The sequence below is a fragment of the Opisthocomus hoazin genome, chromosome 2 (assembly GCF_030867145.1).
Source record: "Opisthocomus hoazin isolate bOpiHoa1 chromosome 2, bOpiHoa1.hap1, whole genome shotgun sequence".
NCBI classification, from domain to species: Eukaryota; Metazoa; Chordata; class Aves; order Opisthocomiformes; family Opisthocomidae; genus Opisthocomus; species Opisthocomus hoazin.
In genome coordinates, this window is record NC_134415.1 from 32,361,134 (window position 1) to 32,388,081 (window position 26,948).

The window sequence follows — 26,948 nt, forward strand, 5'->3', positions numbered from 1 at the left end:
CCACCCTTCATCAGTATTTAATTTTGGGTACTCCAGTGATAAAACTCCAACCAAATGATTCAATTATAATAGCAAGTTGCTATAAACATAATTTCATTACCAATTTGTTGTCACTACAATTTTAGTAGGAATTCAGATTTACTGCAGTATTTTTTGTACTTTAATCTAGGTTATAGCATTGTATACATCTATGAAAACAATTATAAGAGAAAACATTTATAGCGTATTAATTTATTAAAAAAACCAAACCAAATCAAACTTACAACTTCTTGGCTGAAAAGGTGTTCTATTTCCCAAGACAAAAAAAAAGCATGTGAAAAGTTGCATTCAAAACACCTAAGTACACTAATTTTTGCAGCTAGCTCTTGCAAAAATACTGCAGAGAAACAAAATAGTTAAATACAAAGTCTAGCATCTTAACTGGATCAAAGAGATAACAAAAGTTCACAACAGCTTTTAAAGGAAACAAAAGGCAGAGATTTTTATGTATTAAAAAAGTTATCCACCTTAAAATGGAGGTCTACACAAGTTACTTATAAAGGCAATCTCCTTGTGGTCACCTCACTAGGTGCTACCCCCTTGTAATTCTAACCAACAAGACAAGTAAGGCCTTTTCTGCATCACTTACTGTTCCAAAACGTCCAAAAGAACCTAGTTTGGCCTAAATTTAAATTACATAACCACCGCTTCTTTCAACAGGAGCTTTACAAGTGTAAATAAAGACAGCTTTTGGTCCTGACATGGAAACTTAATTGAATTTTTAATGAACTAGAACACAACTGCGTTTTCTTACATACAGCTACATTCATTCTTTACAGCTACCAACTGCCAAACAAAAAAAAAAAAAGGTAACAATTTTGCTGTAAGTAAACATACTTTCTGTGTGTACACTAGATGTGAACTTTTATAAACAGCATTTCAGATTCCCCAGAACAAATCAGGAAGAGTTACTCATCAGTTTCATGTCTGTACTTCAACATTAGACTGTTAACCTCTTCAATATCCAAAGCCCACAAAATTACCACCTTCCACCACTGAAGTATACTCCTGTTCATGACAATGAAGGATATGAGAGAAATCATGACCAAAACCTTCATTAGTGTCAGATTAAGACTTAAAACATCCAGAAATTTATGTTAAAATTTCCCGAATTTATGTTAAAATTTCCAGAGTAATCCTAACATTCATGATAGACAAACTATGCCAACCCACAAATAGAAGCAACAAGAATGTAACAGCCAGCATACAACTTAAGAAGAGTAATTTCAAGCATTTCACCAGATTTTAACTGTGATATTACAGCTGGTGGGTTTTTTCCCAGGCAATAAATCCTTAGACTGAAAATCTCAAGTGACAAGTGAACACTTTTATCAAAGTCATGCTATACAGTGTGCTGCCACCATAACTATCTTCTGAGGTCACTGTGTTTTCTCCAGTTTGGTTTTACAACTCTCTGAACAAGGAGACAGACGAAAGGAATGTGGAAAAGTCAAATGATACTACTACACCATAAAACTCTACTGACTTTTCTCCTGACCTACAAGGGAACTGTGAATTTGAAGTTTAAAAAGACTTCGTACTAACATTTCTGAATTGCAGGTCTACACTTGCAAATTTAATATTCCTCTACATCACAGTAGTTCTACTTCAGTTTTCTGTGTTTTGCTCTATACACAGCTACTGAAGTGTAGTTAAAAAAAAAGAAAGAAAAACAAGCAAAATCACACTGTCCTGTAATATGAGTAATGCATGAGGTACAGCAGCAGGACAGTGACCTGAAGCCATAGCTGCAAGGCAGCCCTGCTCTTGCATAGTCTAAATCATACACAGGAGCTGTACAAGTTTCAAGCTCTTCCCTCCAGCCATAAAAATTATGCAACATGTACTGCCTCTATGCTACACACACAAAGAATACTTTTATAGGAACAGTTTCATTAAAATATTGCAAACTGCTAGAGCAATCACTAAAGTAACCTGTCAAAAAATTGTCAAAATGTTTAGAAAGATATTTCCTTACTAGTGCAGACCTTTCTTTGCTAAAAGAATAAATTAGAAGGTGCTATTTGGACAGTTTAAACTACTTCATCTGCATATCCATTTAATCCACACGGAGGGGAATTAACAGTGCCGTTTTGGCCTTAGAGTAACAGAAGCAACATGATTGCTTCCCCTTTTCATTTCACTTGCAAAGAAATATATTCACTATACTGTACTACATACCATAAAACAGACTGTTTAACAGAAGCAGAACTCACTATGAGGGGGAAAAGTGAAGCCAATTGCCAAATTTGAAGTTTTGGTTGGACTTGACATCAATCCCTGCCACCCTAAAGGTTAAAAAGTTATGCACAAAGACAGTGAACTTCTGGACTTTGGTGCTATAGGAAGTTACGGAGGCAGATAAGATCAGCAAGCTAAAACGGGATTAGAAGAATTCATGGACAACAGGTTCTTAAAAAATAATAAAAGGAATTACCAGGCATGTTCCAAAGTGTCTCAAATCAGACAATGGACTCTACGGTGCCAGCAGAGGGGGAGGAAAAGGGATCGCTAAGGGGCTGCAGGTCATTTCTTCCAAGCAGCTTCTCCTATTGCTGCTCTCCAGGACAGAGTGTGGGACCAGACTGACCACTGGTCTTCCCCAACAGGACACTTCTCTCATTTTTAATCCTACTGTGACACTGAAATCTCTCCAGTTCACACAAAACCTAACTCCTCCCACGGGCAGGGAATCCCAGAACTCTGAAATTTGCCTTGTTTGAATCACACATTCTGTTTTCTTTGATTTGTTATCAAGGTAGTGACATCCACATTAGGAAGCAAAGTCTTTTAGATTGAGAGTCATTGTCTATTGTTTTAACTGGTCAGAAGGAAGTCCCAGTTTAAATAAAGCCACACTGCCCAGAGATCAACACTGGGGAAATCTTGGCAAGCTTTCGTTTTTTAATCTGATGCTAATTTTAGATGTAACAGCTTTCAAACCTATCTGCATGATTTCATAGGTAATCTACTGCCACACTAGTTTTGATATATTCTCATCTAATCTTTCATAACAAAACACTCAATCTAAATCAAGTCCCTAAAAGCCCTGTTCTCTAGTTATCAAGCAACATCCAAAAAGCATCATGATGTGCCCCTCTAACAGCATGTTATCAGATTTAAGAAATTTCAGACAACACGCTGAAGCACAATCACAGAATCACAGAATCACAGAATAGTAGGGGTTGGAAGGGACCTCTGTGGGTCATCTAGTCCAACCCCCCTGCCGAAGCAGGGTCACCTACAGTAGGCTGCGCAGGATCTTGTCCAGGCGGGTCATGAATATCTCCAGAGAAGGAGACTCCACAACCTCCCTGGGCAGCCTGTTCCAGTGCTCCGTCACCCTCAGAGGGAAGAAGTTCCTCCTCATGTTCAGATGGAACTTCCTGTGCCTCAGTTTGTGCCCATTGCCCCTTGTCCTGTCACTGGGCACCACTGAAAAGAGTCTGGCCCCATCCTCGTGACACCCACCCTTCAGATATTTGTAGGCATTTATAAGGTCCCCTCGCAGCCTTCTCTTCTTCAGGCTGAACAAGCCCAGTTCCCTCAACCTCTCCTCGTAGTGGAGATGCTCCAGTCCCCTCACCATCCTTGTAGCCCTCCACTGGACTTTCTCCAGTAGCTCTTCATCCTTCTTGAACTGGGGAGCCCAGAACTGGACACAGTACTCCAGATGAGGCCTCACCAGGGCAGTGTAGAGGGGAAGGAGAACCTCCCTCGTCCTGCTGGCCACACTCTTCTTGATGCACCCCAGGATCCCATTGGCTTTCTTGGCAGCCAGGGCACACTGCTGGATCATAGTTAACCTGTCGTCCACCAGGACACCCAGGTCCCTCTCCGCAGAGCTGCTCTCCAGCAGGTCCACCCCAAGCCTGTACTGGTGCATGGGGTTGTTCCTCCCCAGGTGCAGGACCCTGCACTTGCCCTTGTTGAACCTCATCAGGTTCCTCTCTGCCCAGCTTTCCAGCCTATCCAGGTCACGCTGAATGGCAGCACAGCCTTCTGGTGTATCTACCACACCTCCCAGCTTGGTGTCATCAGCAAACAATGCAGACCAAGACTGAATTTTAGACAACTAAGAGATCTGTGTGCACTCCATGATGAAACTGTGAAGAGTTCAGCATCCAAATTTTACACAGAAGAAAAAAAAGACATTATGATCTCTTCTGCAATGGGCAACAGCAAAGAAGCACGCACATGTGGGTTAGTGGCACAGTTGCGCTTACAGCTAACTATGAACAATCGTGTCCTCATTACTATCACACAAACACACAGTGTTTAATCTCCATGGTAAGGAATTATCCAGGAGGAGTGCTTATACTTCCAAAAGACTGTAAACGGAACAGGAAGGCCGAACACATGAATTGTATAGGCTTCTAGAGATATACTGCCTGCAGTCTTTTCAAGATTTTAGAAGCAAAACCAACCACGTAAATTATGCACTTCCACATCTCAGCTCCCCCACAGCTACTAAAAGGATGGGAAGTCTGCCAGTACTATCACCTTTAACTACTCAAGACTGATACAGCAGTGCAGCAGGTCTGGCTAGACAACGTTAAAAGAGAAAAACAACTCCTGCTCTTGGTTCAGCGGGAGAGCTAACAATAGATGCAGTCCATTCCATGGATCAAATAGAGCTGCAAATAATCCCAGCATTTTTCGCAGTGGTCACACGAAGTACACAGGCTATGTCACTGAAGTTGTCCCCAAACCAGGGAAAAATACTGGAGGAAGTCTTGGGGCTTCTGTAACCTGCAGCCACTTTTTAAAATGGCTTTCTAAATTATAATCTCCAGACAAGTGTAAGAAAATAGATTCTAAAGTGGTTTGAGCTGACCAAGCCTTGCCCAAACTGTAGATCAAGACATTCTAAAGCCAGGAAACAAAAGCTCCCATTTTAGACAAGTACATGTTTTTTTAAACAAGATGTATAAAAAAAATTTTTAAATGCAAATTAAATTTAGGATTGATAGTTCATCTGAACTTTGTCCAGTTAATCCCAGTGACAGAAGAAAAAAAAAAAATCTTTGTAAGAGTAAACCAGCATTTTTTAAAAAAGCTTTAATTAGCATTACAAAAAATATTGCTCAATAGTAATATTGTTCAATTAACTTCAACTTTTAAGACAAGAACAACAGCAAAAAAGCAGATCTACAGTTTTAGACAAAACGTATGATTCCGCTTCTAATTTCCACAAAGCTCACAATGAACTACAACTTTAGCAGGTCCTAGACATCGGTCATCAGCATTTTCTGAAGTTTAGACAAAGCACAGATCAGGTAAGCTTCATAAACAACATTTATTTTGACCGAGCATAATTAAGTTCCAAAACCCTGAACTAAACTAAGTTATTGAGGTAAAACACTGAAAACAAGGAAAATGGCTATATGCATTAATACAAGTTTGAAAACTCCGCTACCAATCAAGTCCTCTTTACCCTATTAAATTTTGTGGTAGCAGCTCCATGACCTTTGGGCTGCAAACCCAAGCTATAAAGATTGCCTTGTGAATGTTCTGATCATCCCATCTACAAGTATCCGTAACCCTACAGTAATCATCTAGAAAGCACACTTGGCAGGTTGAGCTAACAGAAAGACGACGACTGCCAAGTGAACAGCGAAAGCATTTGTTTTGTTAAGGACCCCACTGAACAGTAAAATGCAAGTATCTATTTCAGATTTTCATTTGTGCCTTTGCTGGCCCTGCTAGTTAAGATGTACAGATGAGACTGAAAAGCAGCACTCATTTTTTGAAAGGAACATGATACTACTGCTAAGAAAAATACTCACCTTGCACCTCTGGATTTTACTTAGTAGAGTATGTTAAATTCTTTCTGTACACCCATTCGCTAGAGCTGGATAAAAAGACTGGACACTCTTCCTACTCCCATTCCCTTTTTAATCTGTTCTTCCATATTATCTATGAAGCATTTTAAGCCTAACATCCAATAGGAGACAAGCAGCATGAAGTTACTCAATTAAAGATACTCAGCAGTGTACAGTAGATTAAAGGAACTCCATGAAAAGACCATAACTACAAATAGTAGCTTGCTGCAACACAGAAGGAAAGCAAAATGAAAAGGTTTCCACATTTTTGAGCTATTTTGCAGACAGAAGTCATCATACTGACAATTTTAAATGAAAATTCAGCTAGTTTCTAGAAGTAAGTAATCCATGATTACCAGTTTAAGAGCTTATCCCCTAAGTGTACCAACTAGCTACACAGAAAATTAGTATTTGGTAACACTGTGTAGCAGTATTTCCAGCACTTCCAGGCTGCTATGAAACACAAATAAGCTGCAGACTAAGGCAACTGTCTTTTCAGGTAATATTTTTGCTAGGTCCAGAAGCCACGACTACTGCTAATTACATCTCAGTGGAATTAACTCTCATGGTACAAAACAGAACAGCTTCAGTTAGAAATTTTTTTCCTCATGAAACATTTTGCTCTAAAAACAATTAGCTTACACTGTAGGAGAAGAACGTGCTAATTGTTAGTCATAAAATATTCTCTAATGCATTAGACTTTCTTGCAGGTTTTTAAAGTATGCAGATTCCTGTTACGAGAGATAATATACCTCATTCTGATGAAAACCTGGAGTTTCTCCTGGAAGTCAGAGCAAGCTCAAGCATTTTAGATTCAGTACAGAACTCTGCTACAATCCACTGCAGCAAACAACAGCCTGGGTCAAACTGAAAGGATTTTAATCAGGCATCTGCGACACACGGGTACCATGGGTAAGCGAACGAAATCTGAAGCGTACTGTAGTTGTGTAACTAGAGCAAGAGAGGAGCTGAAGGTAAAAAGAGGGTTATTCTTGCAAAACGAACTTCATCCCCTCTTTTAGGTTATTATCAGTAGGCTGTAGCCCAACATCTTACCCCATAAATTAACACACACTACTTGGATCCCAAGAGAGTAATCTTTCTCAGCTCAGTACCTTGAACATTACCAGGGAACCTTGTGCCATTCTCACTCTTTATGCTTTAGTCTTTTCTCTGCGGTACTATTAGTGATGCTAGCAACAGATTGCTCTGCGCTGCTTTTATAAAGCTCATGTTTTCCACTGTTTAAAAATTTGCAAGCTTCAACCATGACAGATTACTTTTTTTTGTATACTTTGTGCCTGCATTTACTATGGATTTTTTCCCCATGAGAAAACCCTGAATGTCATAGCTACAAGTCTCAGTTTTCAGAAGATTGCAGTTGTTGGGCAACACTGAACAGATTTCCATTCCAAGCTGAGGAGAGAATCAGCAAAATCTTCCCTGAAATTACTACCACTGTGTTTTCAGCTGGTGTTCAGAACCTCAGATCCATGGAGGGATGTCGATCAGATCTGCAGAAGCCTGTGGCCCAGTGGTTACCTCTCAGAGCAGATGAGAGGTTCCAAATGGCGAAGGAAGCAAGCTGTCAGATTTACAAAGATCCTATGTTTAACTTGAATCCTAAGAAAAACAGCAGTACAAGCTATTATTAAAATCTGCTAACAGATAACAAACACATCTTCAAAGTTACTTAAGAACTAATAATGTCAAATAAGTTTAATTTCCTCTAGGTCTTCTGGAGTCCTACACTAATTACCATAGAGAAGTAGCACATGCTGTAGTACAACTCTGTTCTTGACAGAATTTACAGGGCATTTTCATAAGAAAGATATACACAAAAAATACTGTAAGAAGAGCACGAAAGGAGTTTTGGAAACCATATTCAGATAGCAGCTATTGATACTACACTCAGAGAAAATATATCAAGTGCAGTTTTGCGATGCTTGTGCTGCAGCAGAACCATAAAGAGATGGAAGAGTATGCTTGCTATCATCAGACAACAGAAGCTTTGAAGATGCAAACAGAAATGAGGACAGGGTAAGAATTCTGAATAATACCAGCATACTGGAAAAGTGACTGGAGAAGAAAAAGTTCAGGTCTACATTTACATCTATTCCAGTGAAGATACATATACCAGTACATGACAGACTAGACAACAATCAGTCTAGGCTTCCAAATGATGCAGACCAAGAGCAGAGTAAAAACTGGCAGGAGGTCTAAAAAACAGCCCACAATGAAAGATCACTGAAATTGGTGACTTAATCTTGAAAAGACTTAGGAGAAACATAAACCCTCACATACACTAGAGGCAGCTTCAAAGACAAGAATAAACTTCTCTACTGTCCACAGCTAGTGAGTATGGAAGCCTTAATATACAGAAAGGCCACAAAAATCATCAGAGAGCTGGAACACCTCTCCTGTGAGGAAAGGCTGAGAGAGTTGGGGCTGTTTGGCCTGGAGAAGAGAAGGCTCCAGGGAGACCTGACAGCAGACTTCCAGTACTTGAAGGGGCCTACGAGAAAACTGGACAGGGACTTTTTACAAGGGCATGTAGTGACAGCACAAGGGGTAATGGCTTCAAGATGAAACAAGGTAGATTTAGTTAGATACAAGTAAGAAATTCTTCACTATGAGGGTGGTGAGGCACTGGAACAGGTTGCCCAGAGAAGCTGTGGATGCTCCTTCCCTGGAAGTGTCCAAGCCCAGGTTGGAGGGGGCTTTGAGCAACCTGCTCTAGTGGAAGGGGTGTTATTGCCCACAGCAGGGGAGGTTGGAACTAGGTGATCTTTAAGGTCCCTTTCAACCCAAACCATTCAGTGATTCTGAGAAAAAAAGATTTAAATCACGCAGAGACACAAAAACTCCAAAGATACTTCAGAATGAAAATTCCTGATAGAGGCAGTACCATCTCAGATTAAAGATACATTTAACTGAGGTGCCCAAACTGCAGTGGACAGACCACAGTCTCCAAGAAAAATCTGTCTGCCCACACTACCCCCGGCATCATTTTTTTTCCCCCAGAGCCTCCCAAGATACAGAGAGCTTGTACAGTTACTTTGAAAACCTGTTCCTTGCTGCTCTGAGGGTACCACAACACCTCCCTCCTTAATAACCAGGCCTGCATCTACCACGTAGCCAAAACACATAGAAGTGAGCCATTCCATCTCTCATAATAGCGCAGCTGCACCTCCGAGTATCTAAAAGGAGTCACCTAAGCGGACTGTCCCATTATATAAGACAGGCTAGCATTAGCTGTCTTATGGTAAAGGAGAGATCAAAATAGACAAATTCAAAGCATCTTCAGAAAACAGCCACATGGTCTAATCCACACAAAACACTAGAACAATGAGCTAAGTGTCAAGGTTCTTCCCAGTCCTATCACGAAAACTGACAGAAGAATATTGATGGATCTCAGTTTGGTTGAAGTTAGGGGCTCTGATGAAGCATAGTATAAGCAGAAGGCAGATTCCAGGAGTTATAATGTTCCTCTCTGGTAAGCACACACTGTGGTAACCACAATTTCAATTTCCTTCACATGCATGCTCTACCAGATTTTAGGTAGCACATGCAGTTGAGAATATAGCTGTTCCAAATCTATATGTATTTCAAATATCATGGCACATTGTGATTGGCTTATTATTTCCATTTTTAAAGAACCTGAAAAATTACACTGTAGTATGGTGTAAAAAATAACCTTCAGAGATAAAAGAAAGTACAAGAATTAAGAACTACAGGTTCTGGTTGCTTGTACATGAGAGGAAGGAGCGACTTATGGCTGTAAAACCATTAAAAAGTCTTAGTTATATACTTACTCCTCTCACCCCTCCCAACTTTTTTCTTGGACTACCTCTGACTGAGCAAATGAACAACTACTAGGTTTCTTCATTATTCAATGTGCAGTGATTTTTTATTTTTGCACATTATTCAAAACTTGTTCTAACACCAAATTCAGAACGTATTTGTAATTTGAGCACAGTATCATAAAATATAGCATTTGAGACCTTCAAACTTGAACACGCTTATTTTTAAGAAATTAGCAAAACTTGGAAATTAAAGGAGAAACAGATGGGAAGTTGTTTTCTCCATTGGAGAGCTGAAGCACAATAACTGGTGTACCAAGTCTTCTATGTTGATCATTTAATCTAAGATGATCTAGGGTTCTTTGTCTTCAGTGGCCACATGATGCTCTCTGTGCTTTGAAGGATTAATGGTATAGGCTGCATAATTTAATATTTTGCCAGATCAGGCCCACAGTCCTAAGTTAGTCAATAAGAAAACAAGTCAGGACATAGCTAATGAACATCTCTGACCACTCTGAACAACTCAATCAGCATCAAAGACAGAAACCCTTTGAAAAATAGAGCGCTGTCAGTTCTTGCAGAAAACACTGAGCTGAGACCATGAAATCATCTTCTCTTCAAGCAGTTCCCTATCTCATTCATTAGAGTCTTTCCAACCTCTGCAACAGAGAAAGACAACCTAAAACAAAAATAAAAAGCAGCCTTCAAACCACAATCTAATTTTTTCTGCAAACAAAAATCCAGACTCTATTGCAAGGAAAAATAGCATATAATCATTCCCATACTTCAACATTCTTTTTATATAATTCTGCATACAGTGTATGCATACAGGTATTAATTAATGACCAAGAGCTGGTAGGCTAGTGTGAATGAGTACACATACCTAACGGATGTATTCACTTCTTTTCAACAGCCAAACAGACAGGATTTGCCTTAATTTAATTTCAGTTGGGGAAGGGAAGATAATGGATATGAAAAGCTGGCTAATAGCCCTGAGCTTAAAAAAAAAAAAAAAAAAAAAGACGACAGTATGCACTACTCACCGATTATTTTCATCTGGCAACCATTAACATGGAAATGGATTGTTGCTTTACCTGCTGCATATTTTTGCTCATTTTGGATTGCTACTCCATTATACTATGAAGCATAACAGTACAAACCCCTCAAAGAAATAAAAGCAAGGAAGAAAAGATTGGAGGGAACAAAAGGAAAAGAAATATTTTAAACAGTATTTGCTCCCAGTTGTTAATTTTTTGCTCTCAAGCATTTGCCTCTCCATCCCAAAGTTATGCTGTCCGTAAAATCATAGCTGTTACCAGACTTGGAGGAAAAAGGAGAGGGTTGGCTACATAATAACAGAAATTAAGAGATTACTCCTGCAACATCACAGTTGGATTTAGGGTCCAATTAGATAAAAGTGGAGAGGTAGTTCAGACACCTGAAGATAAAAATAAATTCATTAGTATTTTAAAGCACTTAACTTTTAAACGCTCTTTGTCCTACAACCAGAGTGTTTTTAGAACATTCCTTTTCTACTTTGAGTTCTTTTACAGATTTACCTAAGTAGCCCACCAACACACTCAAAAAAGTACATCTCAAATATCCCAGTTCCCTGGTCATGTTCTAGAACTTCTCCATTCCACACATTAAAATAAATTCATTTCATTAAAGTTACAGATAAAACTGTTAGCTTCACAATTAAATTACTTTCTGCCCCCCTCCTCAAGAAGAGGAGGAATTTTATAAATTCCTACTGTTTCCTGTGCCAAAAGATACCATTAAAAGAAGTCATCATAGCACTGAAAGCCACAGGCAGTATTCTCATTCTCACCAAACAGTCCTGCAACAGAAGCAAGGATTCATCTTCTCCAAGCAGAAAACAAAAAGCCCCCAAGCATCACTGTCCCTGTCTTTAAATCATTTCTCTGCAACAGAGCTCAGGTTTGATCTCACCAAATATAGCATGCCATAAGAATTTTTTTAGGTTGCACCAAGTTCTCTTTGCGTACACTGAGAAATGGTTTTTACTGGGTCAGCCTAGGAACAGGCATGCAACGCTCTGGCATTGAGCTCTGAATTAAGCAGCAGACTACAAAGAAGAAAACGGTAGTATTAAAGGCTGCTTGCTCCTTTAATGATTCTTTATATATCAGATGCATCCCCTTGGCAAAGCGAGCAAGAGAACAGTACTGAGACACATTTTGAATCCTTCCTAACTTCCTTTTGACCCTTCCTTTTGACTTCTGCTTTATTAAGAAGCCACACATACATGTAGATTTACATTAACATTTAAAAAAAATACCTACTTACAAATCTACTTCAGACTGACAATTTAAAGAGATGTTAGACAATGGCATATTTCAATTCTAAGAGCAGAAAAAGTGACAGTATTTGCCCTGCTAATTTTAATATCTAACTTATTTTCAGCTTAGATTTTGGCTTTCAAAATCCACAGCAAAATTCAGAGAACTGCTTAAAATAAGAGGGATTATTATACAGGATAAATGTCATAGCACATAAGACACAATGCATGCATTTTATTCTTAAAAGCACAGTATTAAAAATCTACAGCTTTCAAGTTTCTGTATTTCAGTCATCTGTATTGCATTATGACAGCCTTTGAAACAAAGATCAAATTAACATGCTTCTAGCTTTCATATATTATTTTTGCCTTCTTTTACACTACAGAAGTCTAACTAGATTATAAAATAATGCCTTACCAGATGTTGTTATTTGTCCATTACCTAATTACTGGTTCCAGCGCCACAGAAGATAATTTCCCCACACATGCCCTAAACATTTATTCCAGAATCTATCTAGACCGAATGTAAAGAGTTTGGATGCTGAGACTGGTTGGTTTTTGCACTGGAGGGAGAGGGGAGGTAGGGAGGGGAGGTGTCAATATATTCAAATATCAAAGTTAATTCTAATCATTAAAAATTAACCATATCTTTTGGTTTACAGATTCATACAGTGCCATCTGCATTAACTTTCTCTGCATCACATTTAAAGGTTTTCAGAATTCATAGCTTAAGATTTTTGCCATACAAGAAATTCCTCCCTTTTGAAGTCTTAACATGCTGCTTGGCAATACCATCCCACCCCGGGGAAGATAACCACCACCCCTTTTTGTCTGGTTGGAAGGCTGATTGCGTTGCACAGGTGTCCCATCCATCCGAAAACAAAGAAAGGCTCTGCAAGCACGCTGACGTCACCGCAGCTACAGCAAGCACCAGAATAGAAACTCAAATATATACTTCATGCTACGGTCCTACAGGAAGTCAGAACTGTACCCTCCTGTTGAAGTATAAAATGAACGTGCAGAGATATGTGCCGGGAATACAAATTTAATATATCCTGTACTAAGTGACATTCTGTTTGTCGCATAGCAACAGGAATCTACTGCAGGAAAACAATATGGAACTTTTTTTTTTTTACTTGCCAAGCTACAATTAACCCCAGTCTTCCTGAAAAACAGAACATCCACAGCATAAACGTTACCCTCATCACCAATCTACCCAAAGATGCTATGTCCAACACCTACTCTGTTTTACATTAAAATTATTCTGTACATTTTAATGGTTGTACGGAATGGTGCAGCTGAAAGAAAATTCATTACCACAGTGCATATGGCCAGCAACATTTTAATTCTATAGTAACATCCAAGAAAAAGTTCTTAGATCCAAACATTTCTGTTCTTACGCGTGGAACACTTTCACTATTTTACAACAGATTTTTGTCACCCTATGTAAAAAAAGTAAAGCTCTCAAATTCTAGAAGAAAAGCTTTATTTCTAAATAGCTTTGCTTTGTTTGTGTTGTGTGTGTTTGTTTGGGGGGGGCTGGTTTTGTTTTACAAAAAAATAAAAAGTGAGCATCAACCCATACTACTTCAAATTTAAGATCTGTTACAAATTTTGAACCTAAATTATGTGCGGACATCTAAACTGTGCTCCTCTTCACATGAGAGAAAGCTTTTTGTAAGATGGTATGAATTGCATAATATCTCTCCCCTTCCCCAAGGAATACGAAAATGATGATCACTCAACTGGTTGGGAAATTGATAAATTGATACATCATAAGTTATATGAAAATGTGCAGTACCAAATTGGGGAGAATCCTCTCTCAGTTTTTTGTTTCTTTGTTTTTTTTCCAAACACCCTCCCCATTCCCAGAGAAGACCATGGCAAGCTCCCCAAGAGTTACAAGTCCAAAATATGTAATGACTGGGCTTTGGGGTGACTCCATTCCCTACAGCCACCCCAACTGCAGACACACTTGAAGACCGAGAGCTCAGTTCAATTCAGAACGAAAAAATGAAAGATTTCAAATACATGGATGTCAAATGCTGAGATTACCACGATATAAATCACCGAACCTGAAAGCATTCCCAAGAGTTACACTAACAGCTCAACCTTCACCCTAACATCACTTACAAAATATGTGCAATTTACTTAGAAGAACAAGTAAAAAAAAGTTATGAAGGCCTTACTATACAAGGCCTAGATAACGTAAACCATACTATTAACGAACAAGCTTACAAACACTTGGCAATTGGAAACAGCTAAGACTTCTCATACCATACAGTCACTTCTCCCTCTTTATTCACAACTAGTGAGCCACCGAATGGACCACACAGAAAGCAGATACCCGATCCTAGGTGAAGACTGTGCATCAAATATTGGGAATCCTAAACAAGTGAACAACTTCATACACAGGCAGCACACAGAGGTTAACAGTACATATCAGGAACAGCATTTTCTGTTTAGTGTTGGGGCAGGGAGGAGTGCAAGAGGAGAGATTAGTTGTTTTGCATCCATCTGCCCTAAGAAAAAGATGCACGTGAATTGAATGCAAGATATTCAGAGTATTCAGAACCGGCTTAACAGTACACTTTTCTATCCTGTGATGACTAACTAGGGACTTCAATAGGACAAAAAGTAAATCCTACTATTAAGTATTATTAAGCATTAGTCATGTATAAGGATGCAACCCTTGCAATGCAATCCACCTTTATCTGCACCTCACAGATTTACTACACACAAGTCACACTAGTGACCAAGACCACCTCTCCACAAAAATAACACAGATGTACTCCTCAAACCAGGCACTCTGAGCATTTTTTCTCCCCCCAGCGATTCCCACTAGTCAGATACTTCAAAAGAAAACAGACTTTCACACTTTACACAGGAACAGTAAAATTTGAAAAGTATTTTCACAGCTTTACTTTTGACATTTTTCTCTTCAATGCAATCTCCACTTCCTTTATGCAGACACCACGATTGCAGAGTAATGCAAAAACAAATGGAAATTTAAATGGTATTCTACAGCTGCTTACCTGTTTGCAAGCACTTAATTCCTTATCCTTTGAAATAAGAATTATACCAAATACTGCTACTAGGTCAGACATCAAAACATAGCAATATTACCTGTGAAAAAATAACACACAGAGCAACATTTACCTGCACCTGCAATGTGCCTGCAACAATCCAGACAGTACAAAATCTCCACATGGTGTCTCCAAAGAATTGAGTAACTTTCTCAGGAACTCGGCACTTGAATGTCTGAAAGCTTGCCCATGTCCTGTTCCCCATCACTGCAGCAGCTGATCTAATAAAAGATACTGCGTCTCCTTATAAAACCTTTGTCTTGTTTACACCCTTAGAGCAACACAGCTACAGCAACAGTATTCATAACCCGCAAGAAAACCTTTCTGTTTATCTTACTGCCATCCACTCAGGGATTTAGCTGCTGTTGGCAGTGGATTTAGCGACTGCTGGCAACAGTAGCAATTACAGGAACACTGAACCCTTCTATCAGTGAATAAGAAATGTACAGCAAATAAAAAAAATATACAGGAATAATCTTTGGTTTTAAAGTTGCCTTTACAGTGTGCCAAATCCAGAAGCCTAAGATGCACTATACTTCCAAACTTTATGAATAGACTACTCTAAAATATTGGTCAAACACAAGATGAAGTCCCTGAACACCCAGTAGTCCAGATTTCACCTCAACTTAGTTGTAGGGTCAGATCTAAAGATCAGCAGTAGTAATTCTGAGAATGATTCATATATTATGCAGTTAACTGAGCTGATCACTAAAGGTTGTTAGACTCATCACATGAAATTGTGGAAACTTACAAACGGTACTATCACAGTCCTTGAGATTACAGCACAAGATCTTTATGGTGCAAAATTTGTACCATTCACTTCTTTTACATATTTGATGATTAGGTCTTCTCCCTCAATCTCAAGTCAAAATTTTCAGATGAAACCCACTACTGCATTCCTACTCAGTGGCTAAAAACCCCAATGACACCACTGAAATGCTACCAGACCTCATTCTCAATTACTCTCTAAAACATGGAACACTGAAGAAGCAGCCAAGTACTGTATTCAACTTCTGCTTCAGCTTACTAGCAACAACTTACCACTCCAGTGCTCTGCCATTCATCTGCTCTTCCTTCTACTCTTGATTAGACATGGATTCGCTGCTAGCTTTCCATGATTAACTCGTTTCCTCAGCATTCTCTTGGTCAGAACATTGGGCTAGATGGATCTTTCAGGTCTTCACTCACCCCTCAGACAGGCTCTGACCAAAAGAACAGTAGTGACTTCTATATACAGTGACTACTGTCTCCATACTCCCTTTCAGACCTGATGGTTCCTATTTGACTAGTAAGGCACTTCTGTGTTTAAAATATATATTTCATACACATACACACACTGAATGGAGATACAAAGTATCAGCTACTTCCTGCACCATCCTCCTGCTCTACTCACACCAAAGCGATTCAACTAAATGCATCAGTGTGTAACAATAAAGTATCATATTAGCTCCTTGAGTTCTGCCTATATTCAGAGAGTTCCATCAAAGCAGGAGTGTTCTGAACTAGCAAAAAAAAAAGTACTTCCAAATGTAATTAAAAAAAAATCCACTATTTTTGCTGGAGTAGTTCGTAACTTAAACCAAACTACGCTACTCTTAAGTAATACATTCAGTGATGAGACTTACACACACAAATGCTGAGCTTCAGCACTGATCACTTTCATAACACTGCTGCCATTTACTTCTTTGATTTATTATCTCTGCCATAATTAGGCTCATGTGGATTAGGTTTCACTGTTTTGTCAGTCTGGCCACATCATCTATTTCGGACAACAGATAACAATGTTTATTCTGAAGCTGTGAAGTTCATTTAACTTAAACTACAGTAGCCAATTGCAGTTTTCTAAAAGTGGGCTTTGTAAATGCCTTCAAGAATAGAAGTTTTCTAGTAAGGTTTTGCTGTGTTCACTTTTAAGTACAAATATAACAAGTAAAAAAAAAAAATCTGTTCCATTAACTTAGACTGAGTACTTTTGTAGAAGAGTCAGCATTGTTCAATGGACTCAAGTTTGCCAAAAGGATCATATACTTTCCTCAAATATCAACAAGAGTTCAACACAGGAGAGGAAATAAAAGATGCAGTACATTATGCACTGTTTATAAAAGACTCCAAGCTTTCAAAAGAAAGCAAAGAAGGGGAAAGAGATTTTTATAGAACAGGAAAATATACAGAGAAAACAAGTTTTCAAAACAAGTAGCAGTATATATTGTTCATTGTAGCACATTACTGATATGGACAACTACAGTAGGTAGAAAATAAAAATGCTTGCTAGCCTAGAGTGGGAAGCTTGGTACCTGAAAAACACTTAGATTTAACAAAAGCTGTTTCAAGAGCTAGTGTTCTTAAGCAGCAACACTACCAGGTTCAAGGCCCAGATTTACTCAGAGCATGTGCTTTAGTCAGATTTGCAAAGCCAACCAGCAAGCTCAATGCAGCCTAAAAATACCAACCACCTTTTTCCACCAATGCCAGTAAAAATACCACTAATACAGCAGTATCAAAAGTTTTTCTGGAAATACATGAACTACAACAGAATCCTAACAATGTTCCTATTCAGTATTTCATTTTCAATCCCATACAGTAAGAAAAAAATGCAACTTTAATGAATGTCTCCACAAAATATACAATTCTAGCAGATATGACTACATGTGAAGACATACACTGGTCTATACCACTGAAATTTAAAAGCATTTACCAATAGCCAGATGAAATCACAACAAAACATTCCCTTAACTACATGCCTTCAAAGTGTTTCAGTTAAAAATCTGGTATCACTGCATGGTAACCCATAATAAAGTAACTGCAGGCAGTGGCATAAAAAAAATTCAAGTATTAAAGCAACTTCCTAAAATGTCATTTAAGGAGAATGACACACACGTAGAAATTTATTTCCTCTAGAAAGATAATTAAAATATTTCTCTAGTCGCTGTGAAACTGTAACTAATGGAAGCTTTAGGTCTACCAATGACTACTCTTGTTCTTTCACCATTCTGTTAAATTCCAAGTTTTAAAACTTTTCTAAACTAGGCGGCTAGTATGCTCAGAATACACAATCACCTCACCTCACTTTCTTTATGGAATTTGCAATAAGTATAGATTACTTTGTAACCTGATTCGGGAAACTGAAAAGAAGTTTCAAATTTGTAAAGAATAATAAAAGAATGAGACAACATTTGAAACAAAATCCTTCCAATCCTGTTTGCACTGCAAACGAGAAGTTTAGAGAGTTATTTCTGGCAGCACACCAGTCCAGGAAAGTACCATTTTTGTACCACCCTCTGGAGTGCAATCAGCTTCCACTTCTCTCCCCCATACTTCAACGGGCCCCAGCACCTTTCTTTACCATCATTAAAGAAAAAAAGAAAAAACCACAATACCAACCTACACCCTCAGCAGAGAAGCATACTAGCTTTGGACTATACTGAAACAGTTTTCACTGTTCTTCCTTTATATAAGCCAGCTTTGCCTGCAGAGTTTTCAGTATGTGAAACTACAAGCAGATACTTTTTTTTGCTTTAATATTGATCATGTTTTCTTTTCACGAGCCCTGACTAAGGATTACTCATGGAGAGAAAGAGAATCTTACTTCAGCTCCTCACATTAACTTTTGCATTGATTCCCAAAACATATGCTTATTACTAGTAGCTCAACTGGAAAGGCTAATCCAAAGTAGACTGACAATTCATCTCACGTCACATTGAACAGTCCCATTTTCTCCACCAGGCTGTCACTAGCATTTGGGCAGTAAACCCAGAAAAATGTTACATCATCTCCCATGAATCAGCTCCATAAGCTCCCCACAAGTGTCTACAGAACTATAACATTGGGAGCAGCACACACGTAACTGTCAAAAGGTGGTAAGCATGATTTTCACATTCTTTTTTGGAACTTTTTACGCATTAGTTGTGGAACAGCTACAGTGAAGGAGACTTGTAATAAGTGACAGTAGAGGACAGGCTTATCAATTATTAGAACAATTAATTAGGAGTGTCTGAAATAAAACTCAACTTTTTCTTCTGATACCTGTATTGGTACAGAGCTTTTTAAAAAGAGGCAAAACTACTTCCAACTCAGTTACCTAGATATACATTTTTATTTCTTAAGTTAGAAAATTTGAAAGTTAAAAAAGGGTAGTACAGCCATTTCTAATTGGGAAAAAAAGATTTTGTACATTATTCAACAAAAATGCTCTATAAAAACCTCATTCTTTTACAGGTTTGTGAGAAAACATGGCAAGTTATGGCAGGGGAGAGACAGCAGGGACACAACACTGGCTTTTCATCTAGGAAGTTTAAATACTGACAGATACAAAAGTATAGTAGAATACAGGCTTTGCTCCTGTATTAATCCCAAGAGAGGTGACAACAGCCCAAGAACACAAGGTAGTTTTATGCAATTCACAAAGACTGGCAGGGAAAGGCAGGAGTGGGGGAGCGAGGTAGGCACCATCAAAAGTAACTTCAATATATTTAAGCTGTTCAACAAGGCTTCTGTGACTTCTGTCTCTGCTAAATTTACTTTTAGCTACTACTAAAAGTCAATTTTTTTGAATCAAACACAAAAAGCACATATCTTCTGCTTTCTCTCAACACTACAGCACTCTTAAAACCTAAATATGCCTGGGTGTATAAAGAGCTGGCACATGTATTTCTACACTGCTGAGTGGAAGCAGGCATGAACTGTCAAGAGCAATTCTAGACGAAAGGTCAAAGTACAGAAGGGAATAATATCTGTTTCACAAAATACATTTGTTCTCTAGTAATGAAAGCAAATGACTCTATCCAGTGGTTCAGTAACCTGCTTCTGTAATAGTTCTGCATGAAATGCACTGGCAAGGCACGAAGCAGTCCTCATTATGAAGTATTTCAAATCACATGCCTAAGGCAGCACCACGACATGTCACTTGGGGCACAAGCGTGCTAGCAAAGCATCCACCGAAAAAGGTACTGGAAGAACAATTCCTCTCCTTTTTATGGAAATGTAGAAAAAAGGCCTTCATGCTATAGTGGTCTGAAGTAGGATACTAACTAACTTGGTCTTGTTTTCTGACCTCCGAAACATCATGAAGCCCTGAATCAGAGTCAAGAAAAAACTTGTACATACCCTTCCACAGAGCATTCCTGAATTACACACACTCCCAGACTGTTTCTAATTTCTAGAGCCTGACAACATAACTGCCACGATGGTCATAAATAGCTTTTTCTAAAAGAATTGTATTCTGATTCCCGAACCCTCCATTCACACAGTAATCTTTTAAAGACTTCTACTTTTACTATCAAAATAACTCACTAAACTATCCCGAGACCCTGAGGGCAAAACAGTTGTCAGATTCCCTATCAGGTGAGCAGAAACAGCCCGTCCAAAAATTACTTGCAACTGTCACAAATAAAGTGCTAGCTAAAGACCGCACTTCTATCAGACAGATGACTCAGTCCATCTGTTAGTTTACTTAAGAACAAGGAAAGTAACCTGAATTCTTGTATCCACCTGAAAAAAAATGCCTCCACCACCAATTTTACTCTTGAGACATGAGCAATTTTACGAACTGTATTGGTTGCAGTTAGGCATATCTAGTCTAATTTAACTGTCTTGCACTTCCAACATTTTGTCAAATATTTCTCAACTAAATGAAGCTTTCTACTTCAAATGTGCTATTCGTGCAAGCATTAAAACTAAAGTAGAGGCACAATTCCAAAGTGTTACCCTACACAATAACTTAATGCCACCACTGAAGTTAACGGCTTTGCTACTCTGGTATTTTACTACCCTAAATGACTGCAGTTATTGCTGTAAACTGAACTATACTACTGTCACTAATAATATAGTACTCTTGTATGCCCACTCTTCTGGAAACCCTGGGAAACACGTGTCGGTTCCTTCAAGAATTCCTAGTGCTAATGAAGGTACATTCACTTCTGTATTAGATGTAAAAAAACAGTGAGTATGGTATAGGATATCTCAGCACAACATTTAGAATATAACAAAGGCTTACTAACCCAGGCACAAAATACACTGTATTTAAATGATAATATGAATGACATTCTAAAGCTACATACTTGAGCAGAAAAGCTGCTGAACTAAGTAGAAATTTTAATATGGTTTAGAGACCACAAGTTCAGCTATCTATAAACACAAGTAAGGATATGACATTATTTTCTAAAAAGGCAAAATCTATCATAATTTAGCTGCCTGCCCTGTCTAAATACAGAATGAGCATTCACACATATGATATGCACAGTAGCCTGTCATAAACGGAAATGAATATACTGGGCTCTGGAAACACTAGCATTTAAAATTCTAAAAAATACTGTTTTTTTCCCAGTTCCTGCAACTTGGGTAATGAAACCAGACTAAGCAGTCTGCTTTCAGATTAGCACACTAATGAAAAATAATTCTTTCCCACATAAAGAAATGGATGTGGTGATCCCAAGAGACGGTTGCACAGTTTGACTAAAAAAAGTCAGTATCTTGGAAAGCTTATTTATTTTTATTGGAGTTGTCCTACAAAATGAGCTAGACAACAAAAAAATTATGATAATTCAGTTAACCTTCACTTTAGAATCCCAGCTCTAGCAGTACAGTTATGTTTATGACCTTCCGGAATACAGATTTCTACATATGCTTCAACAGGAGTCCATTCACACACGCTTTTCTTGTACGAATACGATGGGAAGCTATGCTGTTACTAGAACCGGGGCACCAAACTGTGCTGTTACCTAGATCTTAACTACCTTTCCCCACCACCACATTCTAGTCAGCTAGTAAATGGAAACCTCACTGAAAATGCCTATTCCTGGATACCTATTATGAGAAGCGCACTCAGGAAACTATATTAAGAGCAGTCCTTAGCTAACCACAATACAATAAGAACAACAGGTGTTCATGGGAATCAACTGTTTACCTAGAGCGGGGAAGAGATACACACAAGTCCTATTCAAGCTGACTCCTGAAACAAGGAACTTCAGGCTTAGGCTAGACCATTTAACTAGAATATTTAATATTCAAAGTTTATCAGCAACCTAAAGCCCCTAACAGATGCTACTCAAATAACATATAATTTTCATTCAGATACAAAACCGACTTCAAGAATTAATTCTTGTGGTTAACTTGTACGGCTGACATTTGTGTCTTGCTGAATTGCTGATTATTTCATAACATGCTCCTTACAATGATGTTTAGTTTTATTTGACATAAGGAAAACCGGTTTATTCTTCAGTAACTGACCAGCTAACCACCCAGACAAGATGTGAGATCTTAACATGAAATCATCAGAATTATTTCAGGCTCATGATGGCTGAAGAACAGGCTCACATACATGTCTGTGCCAAAGGAGAGAACAGAAACTGAGGGCTTTTTTTTTTTTCCCCAGCTCATCTCAGAATGGCTTCTAGTATTTATTTCTTTCTGTATTCTTTGGAGCAGCAACTGCATCCTTACCTGCAGAACAGCAATAGCAGAATGCAGTTTATGCATTCCAGTAGACCATCAATAGCATGTCAAAAAAGCATGTTTTTAGTATTAAACACTAAGATTTAACACTACCTGCAAACAGAGGAGCTATATAAGAAATGCTGGTCACTTGCCCCATCCACTTGTCACTCCTCCCCCATCACTACTTGCCTTCTGACCAGCAAATACACATTAAAAGACATTGCCCAAACAAAATACAGCATGAAGATACTGTTTAAACATGTTTCAGAAATATCCTAGTCTAAACAAGTCCAAAGAGAAAGCACGCAGTGAAAGCTTGCCATTGTACTGGAGTTGGACCAATTAAACAAAACTGAGTCAATGTAATAGTGTCTCTATAGAGAGAAAATACTTCTTTAACCACACCATTTTCTTAGCCTGTGTAGTTTAATTGGTACAGTTTGCTTCTTTTTTTTGAAAGGCTTGGAAGCGAGCGTTCTTGAAGACAGATTTCTCCTAAATACCCGATGACCACTCAAAGCGACCATCCAACTTGCCACAATATTTCCCTCTAACCAGCTTAATGCTCCGCACTCACGAGCAGGTAGAAAGTTTCAGACCTATAATATATTCATTTGCCTATATTTACTAACTGCTTCAACTATTCAAACATCTAAATAAGCAACCTAAGGGTAGGTTCAACACAGACACTTTCCTGTTACGCTGGTTAAGAGAAATAGTTGTGCTCCCTCCAAGCTGGCAGAAGTCCTAGCACACATACAGTTACATCAGCGAAAGAGCAGTCTTACTGGTATAGCTTACTTCACTCAGCATCACCCGCACAATTCAAGTACTTTTGGCCAGTATGAAACCCGAATTTATACAGGGCTTCTAAAAATATTTATGTCGACTTTTGCTAGATTACCAGCACTCATTGTGTTAAAGACTGTCAAGATAAGAAAAAAAACCACCACCATATCCCTCTGTTTAAAGGATCTGGATACGAACTGTAAGTTTTCTAAGCTGTAACTTTTTATTTGCAGGGCATATGACTTCTACATGAGCAACATGAATAAGTGAAAATGAATTATCGCAAGCCAAACAAAGCTTAAAATAACACAGGACATAAATACCTACAGTTAACAAAGAAAACTAGAGGGAAATACCGGAATACAATTCTAAACAAAACAGCGGGCAGATCGTTCCCATGCTTCCCGCTGCAAAGCTGCCCTTTCCACTGCGGGTGCACACACGGGGCGGGGGAGGGACACGACACCCCTTAAAGTTCGGAAAATGTAATTAGGATTTTACTGGCAGCTCCAGGGAATTCCAGCGGCTCGTCAGTTTTATGCGGTAGAGGAATTTGCTGATTTTCATCACACAAATCTTGCCGAGCTATACTCCAAGGGACCTCACAGCTTACGCTCATTTTTAAGACAAAGAAGGTTGCAATCCAACTGCAAGCCAGACAATATATTCCAAGGAGGAAGAAAAAAAAAAGAAAGAAGGGAGTAACTGGGTTCCCCAGCTGCCTGACCGAGGTGCAGGCCCGCGGGGAGCACAACGTCCCCGACCAGACAGAGCACAGCTCGGGCTGCCCAGCCGCATTTCCCACCGGGTCCTGCACCAAGCCAGAAAGAAGATTACGGGAGCAGAACCGGCACTGAGAGGAACTGGGGGGGGTGGGGGGGGGGGGGGGTGGGGGGGGGGGGGGGTGAGCAGATAATCGCCTTCGAATGAATGGGCCGGCGGGGAGCGGGAGTCCCCGGCCGGAAGGCAGGCAGGCACCCCCCTCCTCCCTCCCTCCCTCCTCCCGCGGCCCGCAGCCGCGTCCACCTCGGTGTTTACATCGAAACCTCCAAACGCGACTCTCTCCCGGCTGCCGAGAGGGGGATCCCCCCCCCCCCCCCCCGACGCCTCTTTATTGATTACACGGGGAAAAGCCCAGCTGCTGCTGCAATGCAACACGCGCCGGCTGAGGCGGAGGGGAAGGGGGGGGGGGAACACACACACAAAAAACCCCACCACCACACGGCACCGGGAGAGAAAGAAAGGAGACGGGTGGCCGGGGCTCACGGCGTGCCAGCCCGGGGGAGGCGCTGGAACCGGGCCGCTGCCCACCCCCCCCCCCCCCGCCGGCCCAGGGCACGCCGCCGCCCCCCGGTCGCAACTTCAGCGCCGCGGGGGACGGGGACGGCGGGGCCGCCCCTCCCCCACCCGCCGCTAACAATGGGCCCCTCCCCCCACCGCGGGGCTCCCCTCAGCCCGGCCCCCTCCTCCTCCGCCGGCCGAGCCCCCCCCACCCCCCTTTCACGGCTGCGGACCGTTAGACGCAGGGGGTACGGAGCACACCCCCCCGCCCCGGCCCGCCCGCTCCGGGTCCGGCTCCTCACCTCATGGTGCTGCCCGGGGTCGGGGAGCCGCTCCCGCTTCCTCGCTCACTCCGCTCTCTCCCCCGCCTCGCTCCGCTCCTCGCCGCTCCGCAGGGGCCGGCGCGTCCACGGACAGCGAGACCCCCGGCCGCCGCCGCCTCCCCGCCCGTCTCCGCCGCTCCCTCCGCCGCCGGGCCGGGCCAGACCACCGCGGGGAGCCGGGAGGGGACGAGAGAGGTGGGGGAAAGGGGCGGGGAGGAGCGAACCAACGCGCGGAGGGGGGGGGAGGAGGAGGAGGAGAATGGGCGGGAGGGGGGAGCGCGGGGGAGGCCGGAGACACCGGCGGGTCTGAGGGAGGGCCGGTGGCGGGCGGGCGGGGGGCGCGGCGCGGCGGCGGCGGGCGGGAGGAAGGGGCGGGGCGCGGAGGCCGCGCCCAGCGTCGCGCCGCCGCCCGTGCGGATGAGCGCGGCCCCGCGCGGGGGCGGGCCGCCCTCAGGTGAGGCGGTGGTGCCGCCCCGGGAGGCGCTCTCCAGCCCGGCCGCGGCGGAGACGGTCGCCCGCGGTTGCTCCTTCCCCGAGCGGCCCGGCGCCGGTGTCCTGCTGGGCAGGGCAGACCCCGCTCGGGCCGGGGGAGCCGAACCGGGAGTCCTGTCGGCGGGGAGCCCCGGCGGGGTGGGCGAGGGGCGAGCTGGGCTCCCGTGGAGCCGCGTCCCGGCCGGCGGAGCTCGGCGCCTCTCGGGGCTGCGGGCTCGCCGAGGCCGGCCGCGAACGCCCCCCTCCATCAGCAGAGCCTTCCTCTTCCCCACCCCGACCCCTCGGCCCCCTGCGCCGGGGTCTGCCCGGTGTGGCGGGAGGCTGCGTGTGGGGGGAAGCGCACCCTCAACCCTTGCTGCCCGCCGTGCCAGCTCGTCGGGTGACGTGCTCCAGGCTTTCCGCGGCTCTGCAGCTGCCCCTCAGTGCCCTCGGAAGCGTGGGGCCTGAGACGCGTCTCCAGCCACGCAGGAGTGTTATTTTGGCTTTCACGTCGCTCGCTAGCCCCGCGTCCGCGCTAGCTACGGGTTTATGTTTGGCTTGTGGTACTCCCGGTGGATCCAACACGCGGAAGGCGTAACTTTAACCCGGCTCATGTTCAGCTCGCTTCTGTCAAGCAGGGGTACCCATTCGCTTTCGTCTCCGTTAATAGAAGGGATGAGCAAGTATCTTTGCAATTTCCAGTGACCCGAAGGCATCTTAGTGCTTTTGCATCTTTGAGTTCATTTTTCCCCAACAAATACCAGGATTTTCTAGGGTTTAGTTATTAAAAAAGTATTTGAGGTGAGAAATAAATGCACGTATACCTTATTTACAAATTTCTAGACTTCTAGATATAAAAAGGTAAAGAATTTTAGAAATATGTAGATCTTCTTTGTATATTTCTGGTCTAAGTTTCACACATTTTAAAGGTTTTTTTACCATGACTCTCAGTTATTTGACACTGTGCACAACCTCTTCCTTGATCAGTGCAGCATCTGAGGCAGGGTCATCCACTGTCAACTGTCGGTGATGGTAACACAGCAAGAGACGCTAGTCAATGAAAACAAAAAAGGTCAATTGTTAGAAAATACTAATTCAGGAAAAAGGACAGGCTCTGAAACTGAAGCTAATGAATAACAGTTTAGTAAGAAAATTAACATGTTTTTACTGGCATAGGGATGATGTCAATGAAAATGTTGCAGTAGAGGTGAATCACAAAATGCAGATGAGTAATCAGAAGAAAAGCAGCATCATACTCTAAAAAATTAAGTGGGTACCTTTGACAACAATGTAAACACAGTCTGAAAAAGGGGACACAATTGAATCTGGTAAATCAATGTACCTTAATTGCTTCCAGCAAATACTGAGGACTCTAATGACTGACAGTGGACCTCAGTTCTTAAGGAATCTAAGATCTGGGCTTCCTATCACCAGAACATCCTCCAGATAAAAGGTTTGAAAAGAAAGCCATTCTGACAGTGAAAACTGTCTTGAAGGCATCCAAATAGAAATGTTAAGATCTATATCTAACCGATGTATCTATGTATCTGTATAGATATATCTAAGATATCTAATGGGCTTCAGCAGATACATCAGTA

At 41.2% G+C, this 26,948-nt stretch overlaps 1 protein-coding gene across 7 annotated transcripts in view; it reads right to left on the minus strand.

The window, feature by feature from the left end:
• The window catches only part of ENAH (ENAH actin regulator), a 108,708-nt gene extending 83,539 nt beyond the window's left edge, over positions 1 to 25,169 (minus strand). For 5 of the 7 annotated variants that reach the window (XM_075413081.1, XM_075413080.1, XM_075413078.1 and 2 more), the window contains exon 1: positions 24,859 to 25,169. In XM_075413081.1, the coding sequence (XP_075269196.1) occupies positions 24,859 to 24,863 (5 nt within the window). In that variant the 5' untranslated portion in view covers positions 24,864 to 25,169. Of the gene's footprint in view, positions 1 to 12,387; positions 12,681 to 24,858 lie in introns of those variants that run through there. The other 2 variants (XM_075413082.1, XM_075413075.1) reach the window with 2 other exon arrangements.
• Positions 25,170 to 26,948: the final 1,779 nt, after the last annotated feature.